Genomic DNA, 26,540 nt, shown 5'->3' with positions numbered 1-26,540 from the left:
CATTTTTTTATTTACAAATCGTGGAGACAGAGCTGTTCAAATGCACAAGCTCACAAATAAGCTTTTTGTCTGTTATTGTGACGAGTCCACTGACCTAAAGCAGTGATTCCCAACCCTTTTCCCTTGAAGCCCCCCTGCGTGTGCCATAGACAGGCCGTGTCCCCCCCAGTCCTAAACTGTGGCCTTTTAAAAAATGTATCAAAGCATGGAAATGATAGCACGCATGTATTTCAAACAGATAAACTGAAATTGGAGTGTTTAATGCACATGTAGTCTAGCCTGGCTAATAGACAAAATATCACAAGTTATATTTAATCTGGGTACCACTAATTCATTTTTTCGTAAGAGAGGTGTGGTTTACGATTGTCCATAGCCGTTTATTGGGCATGTCTATCATATGCATCTGCACGTAGTTATAGCCAATCGTATCATCATATCAGATGACGTAAGATGTACCCCCCGTAAACGTTCGAGCTAAACTATTTAGAACACGGCCTAACGCTTGATCAAAAGATGGAGTCGCTGCTGTCATGTTAGATCTGAAAATAAACGTTGTTTTTTTTGCTGTAGACAAGCTATATGTCGAATAGTGCGTCATCGTCTTGCCGTCCCTCCTCGTTCTGTGATTGGTCCCCAAATCCATGCGAAACTTTCGGCCATGGTGTGCAGTTCGAAATGATTCGAGCGCACACAGCAGCATGGGTATTCTCAGTCGTATTTGATGATTTATTTCCCAGTTAATTTGCTCAAATAATATCATTTATGATCTGACACTCTGACCAGGTAAAGCTCTGCCCCCCTCCCCTGAAACCCCAGGTGCTCCATTTTGGGAGCCACTGACCTAAAGCACAATCTTAAAAAAAATCTGGTAAATGGTAATAGGAGGTAGAATGCCTAAAAAAGCAAAAGATACCAATACATAACTCCTATACAACTCTTGAGTCACACTTTAGATGGTTAGATCATAACGGTGAGTGTCGAGTACCAATCGTGACTTTAATTAGATTATAGACTTTCATTTTGTTACTAACTGTGTTGTTACATTGTCCTAGGAGATACATGAAGCTCAATCAGCAGTGATGCCGACCACAGACTCCACCAAGGACCTCCGTGTGTCGGGTGACGTGGACGTAAGCTTGTCCTGCACTCTCTCCCTCAGCCCCCCTTTACCTACTGTCCCGTTACCTACCGCACCACCATGCGACACAGATATAGAAAGCAAAGCCGCTTCTATGTCCAATACAGACTGCAACAAGGCTCGGTCCTCCCCCGCAGAGGCGAGCCCGGCCAAACTCGCGTCAACATCCCCTGCCCCGTCGCAAGGCAATGCAGACACGAGCCCCTCTACCTTGCGTATAGCGTCAGCAGCAGATTCGTTGCTATGCCGCGGATCGAGTATTATCAATATGGAGCAAGAAACCGCATCTACCGCCTCTCCGCCGCCTTCTACGCCATTCGGAGACGCCGGGGAAACGGACTACCCCGCCAAGTTGACTTTTAAAGGCGTCACTGTCACGCTTGAGAGCAGTAAAGTGTGGAATGATTTTTACAAAGTCGGTACGGAGATGATCGTGACCCGACCGGGGCGCCACATGTTTCCCTACTGCCGCTACCGCATCGCCGGCTTAGACCCGGAGCGGAAGTACAGCATGGTTCTGTCCGTGCCGCCGGCGGATGCTTATAAGTATCGCTGGTGCGGGCAGAAGTGGGAGGCGTCGGGGCCGTCGGAAAACTTGTCCCAGGGGCTGATTCGGGCTTTCGCGCACGAATACTCCCCCTACACCGGCACGGAGTGGATGAACGTGCTCATTTCATTTAAAAAACTCAAGATCACGAACAACAACAGCGACCAAGAGGGGAACATAATTATACACTCCTTGCACCGCTACATTCCCAGGCTGCACATCATACCTGTCCCGGACAGCACGGTCCCGACCGCGGATCAGCCCGTGGTCATGGGGCCGGAAAGCATGACCTTCACCTTTCCGCAGACTGAATTTATGGCTGTGACCACATATCAGAACTTTCGAATTACACAGATGAAGATTCGATACAATCCGTTCGCGAAGGGCTTCAGGGAGGACGGGTGTAACCCTCGGTTACAACGGATCGTAAACAGAAAGATCGAGTTTGTGAACGTGGAAACCGCCGGAGCGAGTGCAACGGCAGAGAAGGAGCCAGAGCAAAGGTAAGTTTCATATATACAGGTTTTCATTTCAGATGTACTGTTTGTGATAATCAATAACAAGACTCCTGTGAACACTTTTAGGTAATTCAGAAATACTAACAGTCTGAAGGTTCTATTTAAAATATTACATAAACTATCTTTGTTCTGAGATATGAATGATTTTCAAATCAAATATCGCTTTGACTGATAAGTTAATTTATTCTACAGTTAAAACCACCTTTTAGATTTAAAAGTTGTTAATGGTAGTTTTTGTTCTTAGCCCACTACTAGTAGTAGTAGTAGTAGTAGTAGTAGTAGTAGTAGTAGTAGTAGTAGTAGTAGTAGTAGTAGTAGTAGTAGTAGTAGTAGTAGTAGTAGTAGTAGTAGTAGTAGTAGTAGTAGTAGTAGTAGTAGTAGTAGTAGTAGTAGTAGTAGTTAAAGTCCACAATGCATCTGGCCTGAGTTTAGTACTCAAGCTGTATTTAAGAGGACAAGATTGATTTGTTAGCATGCTGTTAGTTTAAAATGGAAGTTTTCTATCTTGTCTTTATTGCATCACACACTATTAGAGCATTTTTTTAAAATTTAAAACAAGAACAGTGCTCGACAAAAACATGCTGAAATACAACTATGCAAGTCATGTCCAGTTTTATAGCTCAGGTCATATTATATTATGTTTTGAATACTGTTCTGGTATTTTTGGTTTTGCAGTTCCACGGAGCTCTCTGAACGTGAGAGACCATTCGTCTTGAAGCCCATTATGACGCCTTTTTCTGAAAGTACATACGTCCAGTGTCGCGGCAAACACACTCTGGGTAATCTGGTTCTCATCCAGACGGCGACTGCAGAGCCGGAAAAAGAGATCGTTCGTCCCATCAACCTGACTCCTCCGATGAAGCTGTGCATCACTATGAACTCGAAAGCCAAATTCAGGCCCTCGTCCACCCCCAAACTGCTGCCCAAGTACAAGAAGAAGAGGAAGTTTATGAACTGGGGCTCCGAACAAAGGAAAAAGTTGAGGGTCGAGGCCACCCCCAGGGCCCCCAGCCCCCCACCCGTCTCTATCCAGCCAGAGCTGGACGACGTGGAGGGACTGCTGTTCGTCTCCTTTACCTCCAAGGTAAAGCACGAGTGCCACACGTTTCTGCTGAGACAGTTTTGAAACATTTTATTGAGTGCAATTTTTGGGATTACTCAATGTTGCTTTTTGCCTCTATTCTTTAGTTTTAAAGGGATATTTGAGGATTTTTGATATAGGGCCTCATTTCCTAGTTATCCAGAGTGTTGCTGATTTCTGGAGACATTTTTTTTGTAATTCATGCAGTTCTTATGTTTCAAGAGTTTCGTGGCGCTAGGCTATTGTAAGGCTAGCGCATTTCTGCGATATCAGCTAGCCTGCATCACGTATAACGCCAGACTAACCATATAAATGTCTGTGTCGATAGAATAATTTTCAACCATTTTGCATTTAAAATAACTTATATTTGAGCAGCATCAGCTTCGTGTTTGTATAAACTATGCAGCAGCGGAGTGATCTGCTAGAAAATAGTCCCTCAAAATGCGATCATTCATGTGATGCAAGGTCAGTTATCTTCCAAAAATTATTTTATTGACACAGACATTTATATGGTTAGCCTGGTGTTATAAGTGATTTGCCTCAGGGGCACTGTGGAGCGGGTCAGACTGTTTTTAATGTAGGGTCGCTGATACCGTAGAAATGCGCTAGCCTTGCACTAGCCTAGCGGAGAAAACCACCAACAGGGACACTAACAGGCACACTAATCCCTTTTAAAGGAGAAGTGGGCATAGACATCACTTGGACTCCACAATACATTTCCAAAGTGTCACAACATCAGTTCGTTCGTCCATCTGACTGAGATCGGTACATTATTTGCCAACACAGAATAAAACTAAAAGCAAGTCTTTGGAAGTCTTGTTTTGACACCACTATGTGTTGAAAGCCACCCCAAAAACTAATTTAAAGGAATGTACGGTGTTAAAATGGTTTGGCAAAGTATTCTGATGATATTGTTATTCAAGACAGTTATGTGTAATATCCTCACTTTTTCTCACATTGTGCAGCCCTAGGCATGATGATCTGTTTACGCTGCAAACATATCTTTAATTACAGGGCAGATGGAAAGAACTGATTTTCAGGCCTAATATTCCCCCCAAATCTGTGCAACAACATCTGAAATTGATATGACAATGAACATATTTTCGTCTGTAAGCTGTTCATTATCTGGGCAACAGAGTCAATAAAAGTCCCTGGTTTGGCTCAGGATTGGTTGAAAATCTAAAAAGCCTTTTTCATTTTATTCCTAGAACGCTTTGGACAGTCACATCGGAGACCAGCCCGTCATAAGGACGTCCTCACAACCTGCACGCCCGGACGCACCAGTGCAGCTACAACTGAACCGTAAGTAATAAAACCTTGTTGTATAAAATGAACTGAAGTGGTATGTTCTAACCTTTATTGAACATGCAGTTGAAACGGGGTGTTTGGAGGGTGAGGACGATAAGTTACTGCGCCAGGAGATACAACTGATTCAGGACCTGCAAGTTCTCAAACACAGACAGACCATCCACCCCATGCTGCAAAAAGGTGAGCGCTGTTAAAATGGAAAAGACACAGAATATAACAGGACAACCTTTGATGATGTCATATTGTATATTAATGAGGTTACAGAGCTTTCACTGTCAATACAGGGTCAATAATGGTCAAGAATACAGTCAGGACTATATTGGGCAACGCCATGACTTTAAGCACTTTTAACAGTCACATAAATAAATGACTTTACATGATAGTATTTAACTATAAGTAAGATAAAATCATGGCTAGTTTCTTCTTTTTTGAAACAGGTCAGTGGTTTCTTGTGTATTGTAAATGAAGTCATCTGCGGCTGACAGATCAGTAGACCCATTTATTGATAAGTCAGGGATCATTTATTCACTAATATATTAGAATAAAGTGAAAAGTGCACCTGAAACAAATGCAAATCAGGAAAAATATGGCACATGTTAAAAAAAAAAAAAGGTTAAAATTTGCTTATGTTTCTTTTATAATTGTATGTATGGTTGAGGCTGTTTGGTCCAATATATCAAATATTGCAATATCATGAGGTTATCGTGGGCCATGTATCTTGTAGCAAATCGTGAGGTTCCCAGCCTGAGAATAGCACTTATCATGTAAAATCAATAGGAAACAACTAATCGACTAACTATATTATTAATCGTTTTCTAGTAAATGGACTCAAATAGAGCAACAATTATGTATTTTGATGAAAACCAACTTTGATTTTAAAGTTAGGAACTGTGGTGTTTTGTACATTGTAAATTTCATAAATATCTGTCTTTGTCTCATCCAATATGAAAGCAGAATCGGTACAAAGAGCCTCCAACAAACGTTTACTTTAAGTTTACTCCATCAACATGTCCTCAAGCGATGCCATTTTAGCTTCACGTGGTAGAAAAAAAAACAAAAAACACATTATTTCCCTGCACCTTTCACAGCCAAGCAATTAATCGACTACCAAAATAATCGTTAATTGCAGCCCTAAAAATCAATGTTATTGAGCTGCTAACCCAGCTATACTGTTGTGCCCTCGTCATTGAGTAGCATTTTTGCAGTTTTGAGTATGCCAGTCTAATTTTGTTGTCCTTCTGAAGCACTTTGATCCATATTTCTGGGCTTTTGTTGAGTATTAGAAAGCCCATAAACCATCACCGGAACCTTTGAGAGCCGCTCTGCATTGGAACTGTGTTTTATCACAGTGTCCTTGATTTATTAGCATGCCGTTAACCAAATCGGAGGCTTGTATGTTTGTGGAGGCGCTTTTAAGCTTAGGAAATGTGCTGAATGCAGATTTATAAACATGCATGCTGCAGTTTTTGACAAATCAGACCTGTTTCTCTTTAACTGTATATGGAAGTATAACTGTGTGCCCTCCTTTTTAACATCCTTTCTTCCCGTCTCTCAGTTGGTCTGAAGCTGAGCAGCCTGGACCCTTCGCAGTCCGTCGACCTGCAGTACCTCGGGGTCGAGCTGCCGCCGTCTGAAAACTTAAGCACAGATGGAGCTGACGGTAAGAGGGATTTCACACAAACAAAACACTGCAACATTAAGCTGTAATGTGACATAAGTTTGGTCTTTCTGTTAGACAAAGGATCATCATTCATCTCCAGAACAGGCAAAACCAGCGACTTCACCAAAATAAAGGGATGGAGAAGCAAATTCGTCCAAAGTGAGAGCTTGCCTCACAGTGATGGTAAGGGCTCATATTGTGGGTTTTCATTCAGATTTAAAGGGTGGGAAGTCAACCTTTGGATCTTCACCAATAGTTATTCATAGCATCGTGGCGGCAGCTCCCAAAAAGCTTCTCCTGAGGTCCTATGTATCCACGAAATGCTCTCCTCGCCTCTCAATCTCTTGCTAAGCTTAGTCCTCTCATCACTTGGTAAAAACATTTGCCATAGTTCACTACGGACACACATTTTTTTAGCTCTATATTGAAACCACTACCCATTAAAGCAGGATGCTTCAGTGGTTAGCATAACACCTTTACTCACCATCCTGATGGCCTGTAGGTTTTCACTGCCGACTGAACCGTATCCATGGTTACACATGCATTCCATTCTGTAAACCTACTAGAAATCTTCAAAAACCTAAAATCAAATGTATCCTGAAGCATCATAGGAGCCACCAGGATGGAAAGTTAAGGTGCACATACAGTTGGGTCACTGAAAGGTGAAATACGCACCAATATCAACTTTCTTACATGAAAAGTTGCATAAAGCACCTTTAATCAATTCATTTGAACATTAAAGATGTGCGGCAGGGTCTTTGATAACACCTGAAAGAGGAGGAAGAGAAGGGGCTTTGGGATGAAATGCTTGAAATACCAGAAAGAATATTTAGTTGTAGCGTTTCTCGATCAATATTGCATTTTCTAACCAAGAAAATGTAAGATAGTGATAAAGATGTACAGTACATGGGAATGACATTTAAGGCCTTTACAGTACATGAAGCACTGTTCATTCAGTTTTAACGCTGTCCAGCTAAATCCCTCACATATCATTTCCTCTTCCAGAAAATCTCACTGACGGTTCGGGATCAAAGAACCTCTCCGCGTTCTGCAGCAACATGTTGGACGAGTATTTGAAAACTGAGGAGCAGCAGATCAGCGAACGCGCCGAGGCCTTCTCCACGCACCCCCAGGGCCCCGTGGCCTACGAGCTTCCCGCCAAGAGCTGCAGTTATGTAAAAACCCTGGACAGCGTACTGAAGGAACGCAGGACTCCTCCAGCCAGCGTTTCCAGCAGGCCGTGTCCTTCTTCATACAAGCTCCTGTGCTCAGAGCCGGCGTCGTCAGAATCTCCATCGCCGAGTGCTTCCCCTGCGCTTTCTGAGGAGAACTACACTGCTGAGCCAAGTCCTGCTTCTGGACCAGCTCCGACCAACTCCCTAGTCCAGAGGTAAACCATTATTTACTCTCATTGTTTATGTGGCGTTGCAACTGTCTAAAGAGGAGCCAATAATGTGGTGGAAGATCCTAGGTCAGTTTTATGGAAGAAGTTGCCTTTTATCTGGTTTATTTCTGCAATGACATACCTGTCAAGTCTGCAAGCTGAAAGACTTAATAAACAAATGAAATGTTATTGAATCAAAACTACAGAAATGTCTAAATAGCCATTTTCTAATGAGTAATTAAGTGCAATTCCAAGCATTGTAGTTGTCATTGCCGACATTTTCAAATATATGGCAGTGTGGCGATCAATTGGTACGCAAGAGAAAAAAGGGAACCCGCTGGTCTATTATATAAGGTCCATTTAAAAGCAGTGCTAGGAATTTCCCCCCGACTTTCACTCTTAGAGTTGGCAGATTCTAAAACCAATTCGCAGGAGACTTATAAAGGTCTCACCCTCTGATCTTAATGTAAAATAAAATCCCCAAATCCTAGCACATGTCCACTGTCAAGTCTGATTTGTGTGTTTTATTGAAGTATGGCATGTCCACATAAGGAAACCCAGGTTTAGTTGAGGGTGTAGTGCCATTTTTAAATTAATAAGTGCACATACTACACTATATTCCTTTCATTTGACACCGTAACACTTGATGTATAACTTTTCCCCTCTTGTTTTTTCAATGTGTTCTTTCAGATTGTCCAAGTATCTTCCAGACCCAAACCCCAAACCAGTCGTTTCGGCCAGAGGGAGCCAAATGTGCAACACTCAGAACCTTTCGAAGCCACAGCTCAAACTGCGTGAGATGGAGATCGGGGCGTGGAGCTCGGGGCTGAAACCAACGCAGCTAGCACCGGACAGACTGGTGGTGGCGCTGTCGGCTCTCATGACCAAACGGGTAAAGCTCTGATGGATATTTCAACCAGGAGAGAAAAGCTCCAGCCAAAAAGCAAAAAGATCTAATATCTGTTGAATGCTTGTTTTTTTTTTTTATCCCAGACCAATCTCCACGACTTGTTCAAAGCGCCTAAGTATCGGCGGAGTCCAGCCACCCCGTGCGGCGAGCAGTTCTGCAGACTGGGCTGTGTGTGCGAGAGTCTCCACTCTTCTACCACTCTTCCCTTCTATCGGAACAGAGGGTCTTTCCACTGCAGACGCCCCGAGTGTATGTTCGAATGCAGGTGCTTCAGACACAAGATCGCCAGACACCTGGTGGCGTCTGAGCCCAGCTCCTCCTGTTCGTACGGTAAGTCCTGTCTTAAAGAGGACACATCATGCAAAATCAACCTTTAAGAGCTTATTACCTTGTGTCGGGTGGGAGGAGCTTATGTTGAGATCTTTTGAAAATCAGGAAGTGAAACTGCTGGGTATTTTATTTCAGCTGTTTTTGATCAATATAGCATTTTCTAACTAACAAAGTGTAAGAGTGATTAAGGTTAGGTTTGCACAAGTGCGGAAGATTCCAAAGACATTTCCAGAAATGTTTATATAGAATATATTGCACACACTTGATGCAAGATGGTCACAACCATGGATTGAGTTTATTCCATTTCCAAATGCCCTTCTTTGCATCAGCCACAGCCTTAAAACACTGCTCAGACACATGGATGTGACTTCTTGGAGACTTGTCATCTCTGCTGTGATAGATATTTCCGTTAATAACTATCAAATCAAATGTTTGTCCTTCAGGTTATATCATCTTCCATTCCATATATTCCCATTAATGGCCATAAATTCCAGGTAATTCCCTTGGAACATTTCCAACGTTGAAAATTCCCAGAATTTTGCAACCCAAATAAAAATGTGTTTGAGATTATTACCAATTACCTGCCGAAAGTTTAATACCCGCTCTTCAACCTCTTAACCTCCACATGAACCGAGCACATTTTCTCCAATTCGGCATTACCTCAGTCTAGAAGTAGAAGTAAATAAGCACGTGCCGGAAAAGCAACAATAACACAATAAAAAAGTGACAAAAACATGACTAAAGATTGTTGAAAAAGCAAGAAAAAATGATTTAAAAGTGAGCAAAACACGACAAAAATGCTTCAAAAAATAAGACAAAAAGCGGCGATCAGTTTTGAAGGTCTTAGCTTTCAAATGAGGCGTGACACTGGCCTATAGGCTTTAAGCTCCAGGCCAGAAGCTTCTAGATTTGGGTAATACCGAACTGGAGAAAATGTGCTCGGTTGAGGCGGGGGTTAATGGGTTCTTCCATCGTGAACGTTCATGACTTTGGGTAGTCTCTTCTTCTACTATTGGAGCTCCGATTTGCACTTCCTGGTCATACAGAGCTGCTAGTTATGAAAGTATGCTTTTACCAAGTCATTCCCACTGCTGCCTGCGGGGGGAGCAGCGGGGATGAGGTGTCTGTCTGACTGAAAACACCCATGGTACTCTTGGTATGTTTTTGATGTGGGAAGGACATTGTAACATAGTAGAAAGCTATTGTTTTATTTCCCTTTGTCTGTATCATGGTTATTAACTTGTGACTTTCTTTGTGTCTCCTCCAGCCATAAAGAATCCGGAAAAACTGTGGGTCAAAAGCATCAGTGACTCAGAGCCGCTGCTGGTCCCTGAAGCAAACACTCCAGAGGATGTCAATCCCAAAACCAACAAGCCCAATACGGTACCAAAGGTGAGTCCTGGTGCCACCCTGGTTTTAGTCTTTGTTTAGGAAAGACTAGAAGCAAGTGAAATGTGTCTTGTATTTTCACAGATCAGAGAAGAGGACAAAGACCCCGTGTACAAATACCTGGAAAGCCGACTGACGTGCGCTCGAGTGAGAGAGTTCAGCTGTAAAAGTCACCACGTGGAGACTCTGGAGGATCTGACTGCAACCACTGCTGCTAATGCTCCTGCTGCCCCGAAGTCCGCTCCCTCTCCTGCAAATACTACTACTACTACTACTGCTGCTCCTTCTGCTCTTCCTGCTGTGCGGATCATTAATACACCTGCTACAACTTCTGTCAATCCAACCAAACCATCCGAGAAGACACCGGAGAAACACACTCAAAACGTGTTTGTGCTGAAAAAGAAATCAGGTAATTTTGTGTAAGCTCTCAGTCGTACAGGATTAGACGAAATTTCTTAAGAAGTCATCTGTTCTGTGTAGGGCTGCTACCTGGTACCGACTGAAAAGCTCCTAAGCTTTGGTAGGGGGCGGTATCGAAAACTTTTTTTTCTTTTTTTCTTTTTCAGTGCCAATTTTTTTCACTTTTTGTCTCCAGACGTAAATAAATGACCCGCAGTGAGTCTTAAAAAAAGTAACATGAATTCATGAGCAGATAATGAGCCGCTTCAGCGCAAATGCAGATGTTTTCTTAAATGGGCTAGATGAAAGTTCATGTTATGCTCACTACTGCCACCTCAGGTCATACGTGTTACTGCACCTTCTATATTGAGCTCGTGCATGACGGCACTTCGGACCCGAATTAACACCTTTTTGAGTGACAGTGCAGGATTTTAGAGGCAGTTGTGGTGAACAGGTCTGAGCTCATTCTACACATTAGGACATGGCTGGAACATGTAGGGGGAAGAAAATACATAATTTTGTATAGTCCCTTTAAAGTGAAGCAAAGCTATAACTTGCTAACACTATAGTCATTATTTGTGATGGCAGAGCCGTGGTCTGAGCCAGGACCTAGACTAAACTGGTTTAAAACCAGGACGAATCCAGGACTGAATAAGAAACTAGAGCTCTTAGACAAAGAGAAAAAAAGCCTGCAGAGCTCGAAGTTATGTGCTGTTGTTGCTAAACTCCAGCTGCACCAAATGGCATCACCGGAGCATGAGATCAAAGATTGTTTCTGGAACAAGTGAGCGCGTACTTTGCATAAGCCATTTTTGGAACAGTTTTGGTAAATTATTAGTGACCGAGTGAGCGCTCGCACTATGTAACAGATCTTTAACATGTGGAGTGCTTTCACTTTGTTGAACAGCGTGGTGTGTTTAGAAAAGTTTAGCTGAAATAAAACGGTGCCTGATGTGGATCTGGTCTGTTCCTGCAGCTCAGGAGGTAATAATGTCCTTTCTCTCTTTTTATCGCTGCTTAAGTGGGAGTTCTGCTCAAAAACTGAAGTTTCAGGTGACGCTGCTGCGGCCTGTGTTCTTTCTGTTGTGCCGTTTTAGGATTTTCACCAGAACCATACTTTTTTATACACATTATTTTAATTCAATTAAAATAACTTTAAATAAGGTATCAAAAAAGTACCGTTAAGGCACCGGTACCGAACAGCATGCATCGTGAAAGTAGTGGTATTGAAAAAAACGTACTCGGCCCTAGTTCTGCGCTGATTTAGTGTCGAGGATCTCTTTTTCTTTGATCATCAGACTGAAAACTCCTCCCTCTTAGATGATTTTATTCAGCTGTTAAAAGATTCTTAGTTGCTGACGAAGCTTCAAATTACTTAAGAACTTTTGGCTCCGATAGACACATCGTGCAATTTCTCTGGCATTCTGTTTTAATACAACTGATTGCTGATTGTCCACGATTTTTGCCGGATGTTTTGATGAATGCTTCCTAGTCTCTAACACGTCTTCTTTAAATGACCGATCTGCCGCCTCATCATAGGCAAGGAAAGTTTATTTGTAGAGCACAATTGATCCACAAGGCAAAGTGCTTCACAGTTGCATACACTTAAAAGAAAGCAGATGAAACCAATCCATAAAACATCACCAGAAAATTAATTAATTACAGTAAAAAGAGATTATGGTTCCCCTCTGAAAGCACACTTTACACGAGACCTTTTTGTTCTGTGTCTTGTGCAGAGGCGTCCTCAGGCCTCGTCAGCAAACGGCCGAGGACGCTGATCGAGCTGCAGTCGACTTGCAAATGGGCCAAAGAGGACAGGAAGATGGTGCTGGAGGCTCTGTGTCTGAACATGAATCGGAACAGACTGTGCCGGTCCTTCTGCGTCGGGCCGTACCGCGTTAAACCCGTCGCTAAGGTCACCATGCAGAAGCCCGACGAAAGTGTCGTCACCTACAAGGTTGGTCGATAAGTTTGTATCACTCTGCCCTTACTCTATCTCTTACTATCACTTCCTCTCACTTTCACTCTTATGTAAAAGAAAAGGAAATACTGCAGTTCGTCTAAACCGCGCTGCTTTGTTTTTGTTAAGCGACTCTTTCTGCCTCAGGTTCGCATCAGTCTGAGGTCAAACGGCGCTGTCAGTGAAGCCGACAGCGACGGCTCTGATGGGGAGAGAGAGAGTCTGGTTCCTGAGGGAGTCACCCCCTTCCTCGGCAGGATACAGCCTGCAGGAGTGCTCAAGGCCCACACCGCCAAGTCCAGACACAGCGTTCCGGGGCTCGTGCAGGTTCGTCTTTAAGGCAAAGTTACATCGGCGTTTATATGTCAACAGTGAAGGAAACAGACATGAATAAACGAGCGAGGGGAGTTTCCTGGATGGATAAACTAGAGCTTGGAAGATAATGCAGAGAGAAGAGCATGAAAGCTTTGTTTGGCGCTTCGTGCATGGATATACTGGTGTAATGTTTGGATTCTACATTTGAATACCGCTGCAGACTCGTGTCATTTGCAACCTACACAGCAGCATAAACCCCAGGGGAAGGAGCTTACAAAATGAAAAGTAAGCTTCTCTATTGGACAAGTAGATCATCTTTGCAAGGAAAGGCTCAGGCTTTGCGTCCTCAATGAACTCTGACAATTTGTTGGACAATAACACAGCACAGAGAACTACATTTCTAAGAGGGTCATTTATCAAGACAGGTGCTAAATAGCTAGTGTAAGATGATAAGTAAAATATACTAGTATGTGGGCATGTTGCACCTAATTTACCATTTAAAGTTTCCTGTATTACAGTGTCAGGGCCCCAAATTGGATATGGAAATGTGGCAATGCTGCGTGTTTAAAATATGCAGAAATTACTAGTTTTTTTGCTTTGTGAATGACCATAAGGCCTTAAAAAGCATTCAGTTGGATTCAAACTGGCAATAAATCTAAATTTGTAGGGAAATTATGACATTGCTCAACTAAACTCCACAATGATGGTCTAAAACATATTCATTTTCCGTTTTAGCTGAGATTTGCCCTTCCTTTTGGCTCAAAAGTTACATGTTTTGTCCAATTCTTTCCTCTGTTTGATGAAATGTTAGCAAATCTTAAGAAAAGAAATATGCACTGCCTTCCTCTGCATTTGTGGCATTAACAAGCAGTACATTTGAGTGAGTCTAGTCATTTGTCCTGAACAGAAGTATCTGAATCTGCTCCTCCAGGTCAATGGGAAGTCCTACTGTCACGCCCGGCTGATGCTCGGCAGAATGGGCGCTCTTCATCCGGCCAATCGCGTGGCGGCGTTTGTCACCGGGCGATTAGGCGGCACGAGTAACCTGTACAAGAAGCCCACCGCACCCACCGCAACGAGACAGACTCCCACAGCTCAGGACCCGCCCACGGAGAAAAGAACTGTCCTCCCCCCACTCAGGATGCCGTCAGAACTCGCAGGTACCACGCCCGGTGTTATATGGATTTTCACTGAACACATTTTCACTACGATTTTAGACGGTTGAATTTGGCTTGAAAATATTGTATGTGAAAAGTGAATTTAAATTTAATACACTTGTATAATGAATTCTGAAGAGTCTAAGATGAAATTCAGGACAAAAAAATCCTTGGCCTTGCCTGTATTTTCAATGTTGGAACTACGGAAAATCTTCCATTTACAGACAAAAAAAAAATCTAAATATGATGATGCATCAGAGGCTGGTATCCATGCTTTATCTAATCTATGCAATCTTCTGCTTCTCCTCCTGCTTCTTCTTCTTCTGCTTCTCTTCCTGCTTCCTCTGCTTCTTCTGCTTCTCCTCCTGCTTCGTCTGCTTCTTCTTCTGCTTCTCCTGCTTCTTCTGCTTCTCTTCCTGCTTCCTCTGCTTCTTCTGCTTCTCCTCCGGCTTCTTCTCCTGCTTCTTCTGCTTCTTCTTCTGCTTCTCCTCCTGCTTCGTCTGCTTCTTCTTCTGCTTCTCCTGCTTCTTCTGCTTCTCCTGCTTCTTCTTCTCCTGCTTCTTCTTCTGCTTCTCTTCCTGCTTCCTCTGCTTCTTCTGCTTCTCCTCCTGCTTCGTCTGCTTCTTCTTCTGCTTCTCCTGCTTCTTCTGCTTCTCCTGCTTCTTCTTCTCCTGCTTCTTCTTCTGCTTCTCCTCCTGCTTCGTCTGCTTCTTCTTCTGCTTCTCCTGCTTCCTCTGCTTCTTCTCCTGCTTCTTCTGCTTCTTCTCCTGCTTCTTCTGCTTCTTCTCCTGCTTCTTCTTCTGCTTCTCCTCCTGCTTCGTCTGCTTCTTCTTCTGCTTCCCCTGCTTCTTCTGCTTCTCCTGCTTCTTCTTCTTCTGCTTTTCCTTCTGCTTCTCCTCCTGCTTCCTCTGCTTCTCCTCCTGCTTCTTCTTCTGCTTCTCCTGCTTCTTCTGCTTCTCCTGCTTCTTCTTCTGCTTCTCCTGCTTCTACTTCTTCTGCTTCTCTTCCTGCTTCATCTCCTGCTTCTCCTCCTGATTCTTCATCTTCTGCTTCTCCTCCTGCTTCTTCTTCTGCTTCTCCTGCCTCCCCTCCTTCTGCTCCTCCTCCCACTTCTTCTCCTGCTTCTCTTGCGTCTCCTCCTGCTTCTTCTGCTTCTCCTGCCTCCTCTCCTTCTGCTCCTCCTCCTGCTTCTTCTTCTGCTTCTTCTCCTGCTTTTCCTCCTGCTTCTTCTGCTTCTTCTCCTGTTTGTCCTCCTGCTTCCTCTCCTTCTGCTCCTTCTCCTCTCTTAAAAACACACTTGCAACATTTAGTTCATCTGGAAATGCCAAAAAATCGCTGAAGTGAAGAGAAAACAAGCACAATTTTGACTATTAACTGCTATAATGGTGCTGGATGGTCTGAAAAGAAACAGTTTGTGTGTGTGACCTTTTGCCACGCCATTCCTCTTTCCACAGCCAAGACTTTGCCCTTGGGAAAACCCTCCCCGACCCAGAACATGCCTCCCCCTCCTCCCAAACCAGCGCAGCTCAGCCGGGACAGCCCCTTCCAGAGCGCCACGCCTGTCTCGCTCACCGTGTCGCCGTCCCTCAAAGCCCCCAGCTTCTTGGGACAGAAAGGCACCTACTCCTTCCGGCTGTGCCCCCCGGACAACGAGAACCGCCGGCTGCCGGGCGTGTCCTTACCGGGCGGCTTCACCTTGATCCAGCTCTCCAAACCCGAAGAGAGGCAACAACGCCCCCAAGGTTTTACCCCAATTCAGAAGAAAAGCGGCTCCAACGCCCAGCGCCTCGCTCAGATTTTTGGTTACACGCTTAAAAATAACAAAACGAACCCCAGACCCTCAATGATCAACGACAGGCCCATAGAAATCAGCGACGATTCCGTGTCAGAGGATTCAGAGGATTCTGAGGACTCCGACTTCTCCGACGAGGACGATGAGGACATCGATGTTGACGACGTAAGTTTGAAATTAGTTTATTTTCACGTTCATTTAATATTCATTTTGGTATTCGTAATGATGTGAGTGATTGACCATTTTTTTAATGGATTCCAACTAAAAAATGCACAAATCTACAAACCTTTGCACCTGCAGGACTTCCACAGGGCGTTTAACCGAGCACATTTTATTTATTTTCTTTGTCTTGTTTTTGTCATTTTTTGTTGCTTTCTTCATCATCGCTTTTTTATCAAATGTCAATCTTTTCAAAGTTCCTCTGGTTACTTGAATGGATACAAATCTTTAGAAATAATAAATAGATTTTTGGAATGGGAAATACTATGTTCATCCTTAAAATGACACTTTAAAGCAGGGGTAGGCAACGTCAGGCCCGGGGGCCAAATCCGGCCCGTTGGCACAGAACCTCTGACCCTTATGAGGATTATGAGAAACATTATTACACAAATCAGAGAGTACTTTTAACATTATTAAAGTTAAATGGGAGAAGAAAAGGTAGAAATACTGTACTATACTCCCAATTAGGTCATATATTATGTACAACACTGGCATTTGAAGGAAGTGCACTGGAAAAGAATAATTGTTTTAAGGAAGAAATGACACAAATCTACTTGAATTAAGAGATTAAATCTAAGGTTGGTCTGGTTTTAGATGAGATAAAACCTCTAGTAGTAGTTATTCTCTTAATTCAGATAATTTTGTATCATTTCACATGAAAAACTATTATTTGTCTGATTTCAAGTGAGTTTTATTCTTGTTCCATTGGTGCTATAGCATCTGTATCTTGGATTAGTTCAAACTGACTCAAATTCAACATAGAAGAACTTTAACTCAAGCAATTTTAAGTCATTTATCTAATTTAAGATGGTAATTTTTCCAGTGTTGTGCTTTACTTTGGGCTAATAATCAGTGGCTTCGTCCCTCGGTCTATTTACAATAAACAAAATCGGCCCTCCGCCAACTTGCCCACCCCTGCTTTAAAGCATTGCATTTTTTTATTTTTTATAATTCAAATATTTATTGTGTTTTCATAGACATGGTACATGTTTCCAAAAACAGTCTTTACAATAAAGAAAATGAAAGAAAAATGTAAATACATGGTCTGGTCTAAAACAGGTTGATTCTTTTATTTATTTATTTTAGCTAGGGTGTCCATTTACTTTTATATGATCCCAAAATCTGTCCCATGGTGACACATTGTCCCCCTCCTTCAAAGAGTCGTCCAATCTTCTTAGCATACATTCATATGACACAATTTCAGTCATCGCACTGGCCCATTCCTGTATGCTTGGGGCCTTTGGTGCCTTCCAATGTCTTAAAATAATTCGACAGGTTGTTATTAAACCCATAGAGATCACAGAGAAATATTTTCTAGAAACATTTGGCAGGCAACATTTGTCTCCTAACAAACACAGCTCTGGACATGATGGTATGTTTGAGCCAAACCAACTGCTTAAAATACTAAAATAAGACCCTAACCCAGATAGGTCTGACTAATGCACAGTCCCAAATACAGTGAATAAAAGTTCCCTTTTCACTTCTACATTTCCAACATAGGTCGTTCCCCAGTAGTTTCATTCTATATAATCTTGATGGAGTAAAATAATACCTGTGCAATACTTTATAGTGTATAAATTTGCTTCTGGCCTCTCTTACATATTTACCACACTCTGCAACTATTTTTTCCCACTTGTCTGGTTCGTATTCGTGACCGAGGTCTTTTTGCCAACTCAATTTCAGGCTATCAGAATCAGTACTCATGGCAAGAGTAGCTACTTTATAGAACTGAGAAGCTCTGCGTTTTAACAATGGGAGCTTCATATAATTTGTTATTTGATTATCACTTAAACTACATGAGACTGAACTAATACAACTTCTTATCTGTAAATATTTCCAGAAATTACTTTTACCCATCAAATCATATTTCTGCAACAGCTGGTTATATGATAACAATATACCATCTTCATATAGATCATATATAGTGTTTATACCTTTAGAGGACCAATGCTCCCAATACAATGACTTTTTCCCAATACGAAGTTCAATATTATGCCACAATGAGGAATATTTTTGAGTTGTATGTTTAAGTTGAAAGATTTTGTGAGCTTTTACCCATACATCTTTGGCGTGTGATATAACTGGATTCTCGATATCACATTTTTTTTGTGTTAACATCTGTATAGGCATTAATGGGGAGCATATCTCCTCCTCCACTGCGATCCAGGGGACCTGGGACTCATTCTTATGCCAATGCTTGGCTTGCTTTGTCATTTCAAAGGCCAAATAATACAATCTTAGATCAGGGAGCCCTAACCCCCCCTTTTCCTTATGTGCACATAGTTTACTCAATTTAATCCGAGGTTTTTTCCCACTCCAGAAAAAATGTTTTATGATGTCATCAAATTGTCTGAAGATACCTGACGGCACTCCGAGGGGTAGCATCATAGTGATGTAATTAAATTGTGGGACAATTATCATTTTTATTATATTTACCTTTCCCCACAGTGAAAGCTTTAATTTATCCCATTTATCCAGGTTTGTTTTAGTCTTCATAAGTAATGGATTGAAATTAAGTGCAATCATATCTTCAATATCTTCAGACAATCTAACGCCCAAATATTTCATTCCCTTGCGTACCCATCTAAAATTAAACTTCTCTACCATAGATGCAAAGCAAGTTCTGTTGAGAGGCATCGCTTCTGACTTATTCCAATTAATAGAATATCCAGAGAGTTTCGAAAAGGACTGTATTGTTTCCATTAGACAGGGTAAAAGCATTGCATTTTTTAAACTATTGTCATAAAATAAAACATCTGCAATTTGAGGATTTAAAGTCAACATCTACAAAAGAATTCCCAGCTTTCTGCATGTCATTGTTGTAAAGTAACGTTGCCGTGTTTTATTTGTGTCTGCAGGAGCTGTCTGTGGACATAGAGTCGGTGTTTGATTCGGAAGAGCAGCAAACGGTGAACAGACTTCGGATCGCTGCCGGCTTAGGCCCGAGTCCACGGAGGTCAGTTCGTCAAACACATTTGTACAACAACGAAGGAATGTGCGGAGTTTTGATCCGTTAACTTTTGTGCATTTCTCCAACAGGAATTTTCATCGGCCGTCAAAGAGCACAGACGACGAGGTCAGTAAATCGTTTTTATATCAGACACATCACTGTTTTAAGGCCATGTTGTTTTGTTTTTCTGTTTTCAACCCCCCAGAAAATGAGCTAGTTAGCTTTAAATCGTTTTTATGGTCCAAACTCATTTCTAATGTCCCTTTTTTCGCGAGAATGAGTTTACAAGCACATTTCGCACCTTTCATGGAGAAGAGTGGCACGGTAATGTTCACCACCACGAACCGGTTTGTTTTTAACATCAGTGCTATTTCCAGGTTAATGACCACTTAAAATAGAACACAACACAAAGCAATCTTTTTGTCCACGAATGTCTGCAACAATAATATAAGGGGTACATGGGTTTCACTGTTATGATAAAATTACAAAAAGTCAGGTACAGCTGCAAGTGGTGCTTGTTATTGTCAGATGTTTGAAATCATATGACATGACTGTATATTGTCTGTCTGTAGCGGTAACAATGCACCGTGCTACAAAAATCTCTTTTTCTTTTTTCTTAACCTCTTTTTCATCACATATTTTTGACATGTTTTTGCTGTTCTTTTGAGGCAATTTCATCCTTGTTTTTGTTGCTATTTCGACTCTTTTTTTCTCCAAAGAAGCTTTTCTATTTGGGTGAAGCTAAAATGGAGAAAATGTGCTCGGTTCAGGTAGGGGTTAAGGGGTTCTTGGCCGACCAAAAACTTGCCCTGACCAGCAATTAGTCGACTAAATAAAAAGGGGGCGTGGCATGGCGCTGACAAAACTGCGCTCATATGTCATAAAAATATGGGAGCTTGAGCTGTAACTACTATTTATACATAGAAGCAACATAAACGGTGTAAAAAAGTCACATTAATCTCACCTTTAATCTCAGACTCCGGCTCCCTGCCTCGCTCCTGCATCTGCTGCTGTACATGTGCTGTCCATACATCCATATAATCCAAATACAGCGGTAGTTCTCTTCTTTCACCATCGTCCCTGCTCTCAAATGTCCTGTTTCGCCGTAATGTAAACACGAGCCATGTGCTTTATTGTGAAATGCTCCGCCCGTGTGTTTCCTGTCTGACTTCCTCTCAGGCCGTTTCATTTCTTCAACTTTAGCGCTGCACGGTGTAGTGAGCAATCAGTTCACGTTACGAGGAGCTCCTTGTCTTTTTTATCATGGAAAAAGTCAGAATGAAGCAGAGAAAGACACAGCAGGTTTCAGTGTAGAACCAGGGTATTTGAGGTTTAAACAACTGTAGAAAACACAGACCCTGATCTCTACCGTCCTCATCTCTCTCCTCGATGTTATTATTTTTTTTTGCACAAGCATTTCACACAAACAATTCTAACGTTACTCTGTCTGTAAAACATTGATGTACCTGTTTTTATAGTGAAATATTAGCCCATGGTAAAAGACCTGCCACAAGCTTCTAGTGCAGGGGTAGGAAACATCAGGCCCGGGGGCCAAATCCGGCCCTCCAGCATAAAGCTTTTGGCCCACAAGATGATTTTGAAGCAATATTATTTCATTAATCAGAGCCCAAATACGTGATAAAGTACTCTAAAATGTGGAAAATACTGTCATTATTTTCACATTTTCCGGCAAAACACCTCATTAGGTCATATAAAACTAATGTTTTAATGTGCTTTACTTTGGGCTGCAATTGTGTGTTTTGGCAATAAAGAAAAGCGGCCCTCCACGACACAAACTTGCCGGCCCCTGCTCTAGTGTTATGGAAATTGAGATCATCTTCTGTTGCAGAAGTGCCTGCATTGAGTCGACCAATGAAAATGTTGGTCGACTAAACGACCAAAGTTGACAGCCTTAGAAAGCAAAAATGAAACTTACCACTTAATGAGCACATGGCCTACACTGTGTGTGAATGTGAAAATGTGACACCAGGGCCACATTTTATTATAAAGCAGCTTTGAAAAATAAGAAAGCATTGCCACTTTTATTCTGAGACGATAAATACTGCCTAAATGATTTTTTTTTCTCTACTGTCCTTGCTTCCTGGTGCACCAAACCTTGAGTCCTGCACTGTGAACTAAACCGAACTGTGAGATAGCTGAACCGTTACACCCCTGCTCTTTACTTTAGAGCACTACAATTTAGTTTTCTATAGGAAGCCCAGGGTCACCGTGTTATAATAAAGCAGCTGAAATTATAAATACTGCCTTACGATGAATATTAAGGCTCAAAACCAACACCCCATCCTGTGTCAGAATACTTATACTTACTTAATACTAATAAATAGACCCATTTCCTAATGAAATCCTCAACTTGTCTGTAAAAGGTCTAAGTTTAGTCGTGTTAAAATGCGTTATCCTCTAAATCTGCAGTGTTTCTTAGGACTTGGCATAATAATTGGGTTTTTTCGTAATACAGGGCAGCATCACAGACGTCCGGGACAGGAATTACGTGCGGATGTGCTCGGAAAGGCAGCGGCGCATTGAGCACAAAGAGCTGTTCGACAACCTTCAGACTGTTCTGGAAACGGGCCCCGGGCTCCAGACGCCGAAGCTCCACCTGCTCACGATGGTGCGTCCAAAACACTGCAGGGAGTTACGGCTGCCGTGCAAAAAGAGAACGTCTATTTTAGCCAGAAATGAACAGAATCTTTAATATTCCTCTCACTCTCGTCTGGTGTTTTAGGCAACGAAGGAAATCAAGGCTCTGACGGAGCGCTCCAAATACCTGGAGGAGAAGAGGAGGCTGCTGACTCAGATCCAGGACGGATACGTGAAGGAGATCTCGCTGATGTCTGGTCTGTTTCATGATATCTCCATTTTATACTATTTTAAATCAAAGTAAGAAAGAAAAAGAAACTGCTGTATTCCAGAGACACATTTCTACTTTGGGCGTCCATGGCCTCAAAGTGGAGCGAAGTTCATGGGATTTTTATCTAGTTCTGAACAGGGCTGGGCGACATTGACAATAATGGATATCTCAATATTTCGGGGGACTTTATCGGTAACAACGATGAAGTGATATTTTGCAAACCATCAGAAATGTGCTGCAAACATCTAAATTTAGATCAATTTGTCGCTCAAAAGGATAATTGTTCTGAACAGATGACAAAAGGACAGAAAAAAGCACTTACCCATTTTCTTTTTTTTCCCTCCCAATTGGCGATAAACTCAATATTGTAAATGTACATATCACATCTAGTTGTGTAATTACATTTTTATTTTTAAAGTTTTGTTGTGAACAAAGTAAAGTTGATTGTTGTAAATAACTAAAATGGACATCAAATCATTTTGATCATGTCAGCATTACTGCGACCAGAAAGCCCCTTTGTCCCGTAAAGTTGCAAAACGTGATAAGAAACTCATCCCTGTGAAGAATGGGATGTTAGAAATGTGTCCGGAAAGAAGAAAACAAAACACGTGTAGTCGTTTACACAGATGTCTTGCTGTAGGAGGTTTGACTAAGGATAATTTTGATGTCTTTAGGCAAATCTGAGGAGACCATCATGGAGAGGCTGCAGGACGTTTGTAAGAAGCAGAAGCATAAGGAGGAGATGACGTCAGACACTTCGTACTCCGACCTGCTGCAGTCCAACGCCGCCATGGTCCAGGCCATCAGCCCCAACACCACGTCCAAGCCAGAGGCCGCCCCCCTGTTACCCCCCGTCATAAAAGTAGAGCCTCTATCTCCCGTTAGAGAACCCGCCATCGAAGACCCTCCACCCGACGAAGAACCAGAAGAACAAGACTCCTCCAAACCCAACGCCGCCGAGCAAATCCAAGCCACGGCCAAAAGCTTCGTGCAGCAGCTTCTGTCCAAGCTGAAGCCCATCATTCACAGCGCCAAGTCCTACCACCAGATAGCGAGGGCCCGGCGGGAGCTGGCGCAGAGGGATAAAAACGGGGAGGTGTCGGTGCCACCACCGCCTTCAGCGTCTTCAGTTACTCCAGCACCTACGCCCACAACCACCAACAAGTCCCAAACTCTGGCCCTCCCTTTGGTCCGGACCAAAGATGGACGGATTATACTGCCCTCGTCCGTGAAGCCAGGTGACTTTACATTACAACTGTTTTTTAGTTGAGCTGCCTGGTTTTGGAGCAAATGCTGAATTGCATTTCGGTTGTGAGTAAATGAGTGATTTATGTTTTAAAAAAAAAAAATTCAGTCAGATTCAGTCGTTTGAGCAGTTCAGAAGCATTGGGTTAAGATGCTCCTCTAATGTAGCAGTCACTTGTGTTTGCAGAGGGCTTAACTTGGTTGGCATGATTTATACACAATAAATTCCAGTTGAAAAATTCGTGGCTCACAACCTTTTTTATTCACAATCCCCAGTATAATAAAAATAATAAAATGTGATTGTGATTCCAACAGGAGATGGTTTTCCATTGAACCCACATCGAAAATATAGACACTAGAAGTGGCGACCAATGGGGGTCCCAACGCCTATGTTTAGCCTGTAATTGTATTTTATGTCTGATGAAAGGCAGATCTGACAGCTGAAACGTCACTGTAGTGGTGTGAGTAATAATAACAGATGAGCTGTGCAGATCTTTTTACTTTTGTTGTCCTTTTATTGACTAATTTATCCGTAGGCGTTTAAATTCCAGTTTTAGACCTTGACACCATCTACTGTGATGTTCGGACTATTGAGCACATCTGAATATAAGCTACACTAACTGGATTTATAAAGAAAAAAGTAAATTGTCCATATATAGGCCGCACTTGTTACTAAGCGCAGTTGAATGCGTCATCAGCGCTGGAAATACAGGGCTCTTCTCTCCGCGCGGTGTCCTACAGGTACATTCAGTTTTATTAACGTGTGTTAAGAACGTAAATGTTTATAATTTGATAAGAATATTCTTTAAACTCGGCCTGTCTGCGCACATGGCCCCGGGAGTTTCCTGGTGTCCGAAGCCACTCTGAGTGCAGAGGAGCTGGGTCTGTGCTGACTTTTGATTCATTTAACCCTTTGTCCCTCCAGCAATAGGGTTTACCACCTGTCCGAGTTATTGTGCACGTGTTATTCGGGAATTCTATTTTCGAAGAATTGCCTTCTACAACGTCTGAGAGCAGGGCTGGTCCTGGGCACTGCTGGAAGGGGCACTGAATTGCACTTTAATTTTTAAACCCCATGCATATAAAACATCGCTGATTTTCGAACATAACTTTGGAACAGAAAGTGATAGAGACGTGTGGTCTTTTCAGTCTTACCAAGGGCGCCAATGTGTTTTTTCCACTGGCAGACGCTACACAGCCCAGAGCCTGGTCAACCCGGTTTGGTGAGCTTTTCAACAGCCAAGGCCAGGGCCAAACCGGTCTGACCAGGTATAAGCTTAGACCAACCTCTGGCTGTGGCCAAAGCGCTGAACCGAGACTAGCGTGACGTGAACAGACGCTGGCCTCTGAGAGAGAGGACAGCCCTCACTATTAACATGCAGGTCACATGCAACATCATACCACTGTTTAAAAAGGGATTATGCTGATATTGGCATTTAGCCGCTGTTAGCACAACTTTACACTTTACACAAAGAAGGCAGCATTTGTCCACATTTGTTCTCATCACGGCTTACAAAACTTTTAATGATCTGTACAGCGTACTCCCCTGCGGTAGTGTAGAGTCGATGCCGTGTTCAGTGGAAAGATGCCAAAATTGGCTGGGGCCCTGTGTGACAGATGCCTGTCAAGAGATGAGAAATGGTTTGCTGTGAAGGGAGCATCTTGTGCTCTCTTCACAGCAAACCAGCTTTTTTCATTATGCTCCTCTTTGAAACTAAATGGTCTTTGTTCTTTTGCAGCCGCCCAGACCTACTACACACTCCGGCTTGTGAACTCAAGTGGGGGAGAGGAAGGTGAGCAAAGGCCCACCATTTTACTGCAGCCTCTGGACGCAGCAGCAGTGAACCAGCAAAACCTTAACGGTCCAGGAAGCAACACCCAGTCCTCACAATCTGACGCACCTCAACCCATGGTTTTCAAATCTCCTCTGGCGAGCATCGGATACCTCAATAAATCGATCTCGAATCAATCAGCTGGAACACCGACTACCTCTACTACCTCTCCTGTGTTTGTTAGTTCTAACCAATCGCCAGCAAGCGCTCCCCAAACTTACCGCAACCCGAATTTGCACCTGTCGCCGTTTCCCAGCCCTGCGGTGAAAAGGGGGCGGGGCAGACCACGCAAACACCCCCGCCCCGTTGGCTCCCCGTACAACGGAAACCCGCCCCTTGGAAACCCTGGCATTGTAATCAAAGAGGAGCCGGACTTCGAACCGTCAAACTTCATTTCGCAAATGAATAAAAGGCCAGCAGAGCCAGTAAGTCCTCAGTTCCTTCCTATAAAGCGGGGAAGGGGCCGGCCCCCGAAGAACGGGCTCACCCACCTCCAGATCGAACATCGTCCAAATCCGCACGCCCGCAAAATAAAGGAAGAGGACGAAGAGTGGGACATCGCGATCAACACTTCGAGTGTGAAGTCGGCGCGCCATATAACGCGCGCTTCGATGGGGAAGGACTTTCCCAGCGCTAAAAGACGCTCCTGGGTCGACGTGGAGAATGACTTGGACATCGACTGAAAAGATGAATTTTGCTTTTGTAACACTACTGTAGTCTATGCACCGCCCTGAAACCTCACACTTGAATGCTGTATTTTCACCTCAGAATCGAATAACTACCGTGCCTTTGCGCTCATTTAAATGAAAGACATGACACACAGTCATAAAAATGCCTAATACTGCTAGAACCACTCACTACCTGTTCTGTGTCCGGAAATAAAACACATTCCTTTTTCCCATAGACTTTCCTAAAAATGCAAATAATAAGAATTTAAAGGTACATCTGTTGTAATGACTAGTTTAGACTCAATTTAGTTTCAGTTTCATTACTGGTTTAGCCTTCAATGTGACAAAACTAGCGACTGCTAGTTTTTTAGGGGAGAATCTGATCTTTGGGTTAAAAGAAACTGCAGATTCCTGATTGAAATGCTTCTATACCTCTCTGGGTTATAATGATTCAGATTAGCATTCTACAGTTATGTGATTGATGGTCATGAATCACACTTCATATTAGGGCTGTGCGATATTGAAGTGAGTCACGATATAACCCCGATATTTCACTAAACCATTTCAATATGTCCCATTCTAATTCGACACCAATTGTAAGTAACTATTTTTTCAGCAAATTGTGTGAAAACAAGACTTGAAAAACAATCAGCGTCAAAGCAACATTAAAATTGAACTAAATTAGGAAATGTGTAAGCCGGGTTTCAGGCGGGTTGGTTAAGTGATTAACTAAAACTTTAACTAGAACTTTTGCAGTACATTTTTTGGCAGAGTTTGCAAAAAATGTCAGTCCATTGAAGACTGTTTTATATTGTGGCTTCTTGCGATACGGATATTGCATCACCTAATATCGTGATATATTGTGCAGC

The 26,540-nt window shown here is 42.7% G+C and overlaps 1 protein-coding gene across 1 annotated transcript; it reads left to right on the top strand.

Annotated features, from left to right (window-relative positions):
- Window positions 1-1,065: 1,065 nt before the first annotated feature.
- Window positions 1,066-25,804, top strand: mgab (MAX dimerization protein MGA b). Its single transcript, XM_079572888.1, has 21 exons — window positions 1,066-2,188; window positions 2,879-3,287; window positions 4,493-4,586; window positions 4,656-4,772; window positions 6,148-6,252; window positions 6,328-6,435; window positions 7,258-7,642; window positions 8,327-8,528; window positions 8,630-8,876; window positions 10,144-10,268; window positions 10,350-10,674; window positions 12,401-12,621; window positions 12,772-12,951; window positions 13,871-14,099; window positions 15,551-16,053; window positions 18,966-19,063; window positions 19,147-19,183; window positions 21,534-21,686; window positions 21,801-21,912; window positions 22,601-23,164; window positions 24,911-25,804. The coding sequence occupies exons 1-21, from the start codon at window positions 1,080-1,082 to the stop codon at window positions 25,684-25,686; spliced, it is 6,099 nt and encodes a 2,032-aa protein (XP_079429014.1). The 5' UTR covers window positions 1,066-1,079; the 3' UTR covers window positions 25,687-25,804.
- Window positions 25,805-26,540: the final 736 nt, after the last annotated feature.

The sequence above is a fragment of the Gobius niger genome, assembly GCF_951799975.1.
Source record: "Gobius niger genome assembly, chromosome: 15".
NCBI classification, from domain to species: Eukaryota; Metazoa; Chordata; class Actinopteri; order Gobiiformes; family Gobiidae; genus Gobius; species Gobius niger.
Note: the sequence above shows the minus strand (reverse complement) of the source record. Positions and strands in the feature narration are given on the sequence as shown.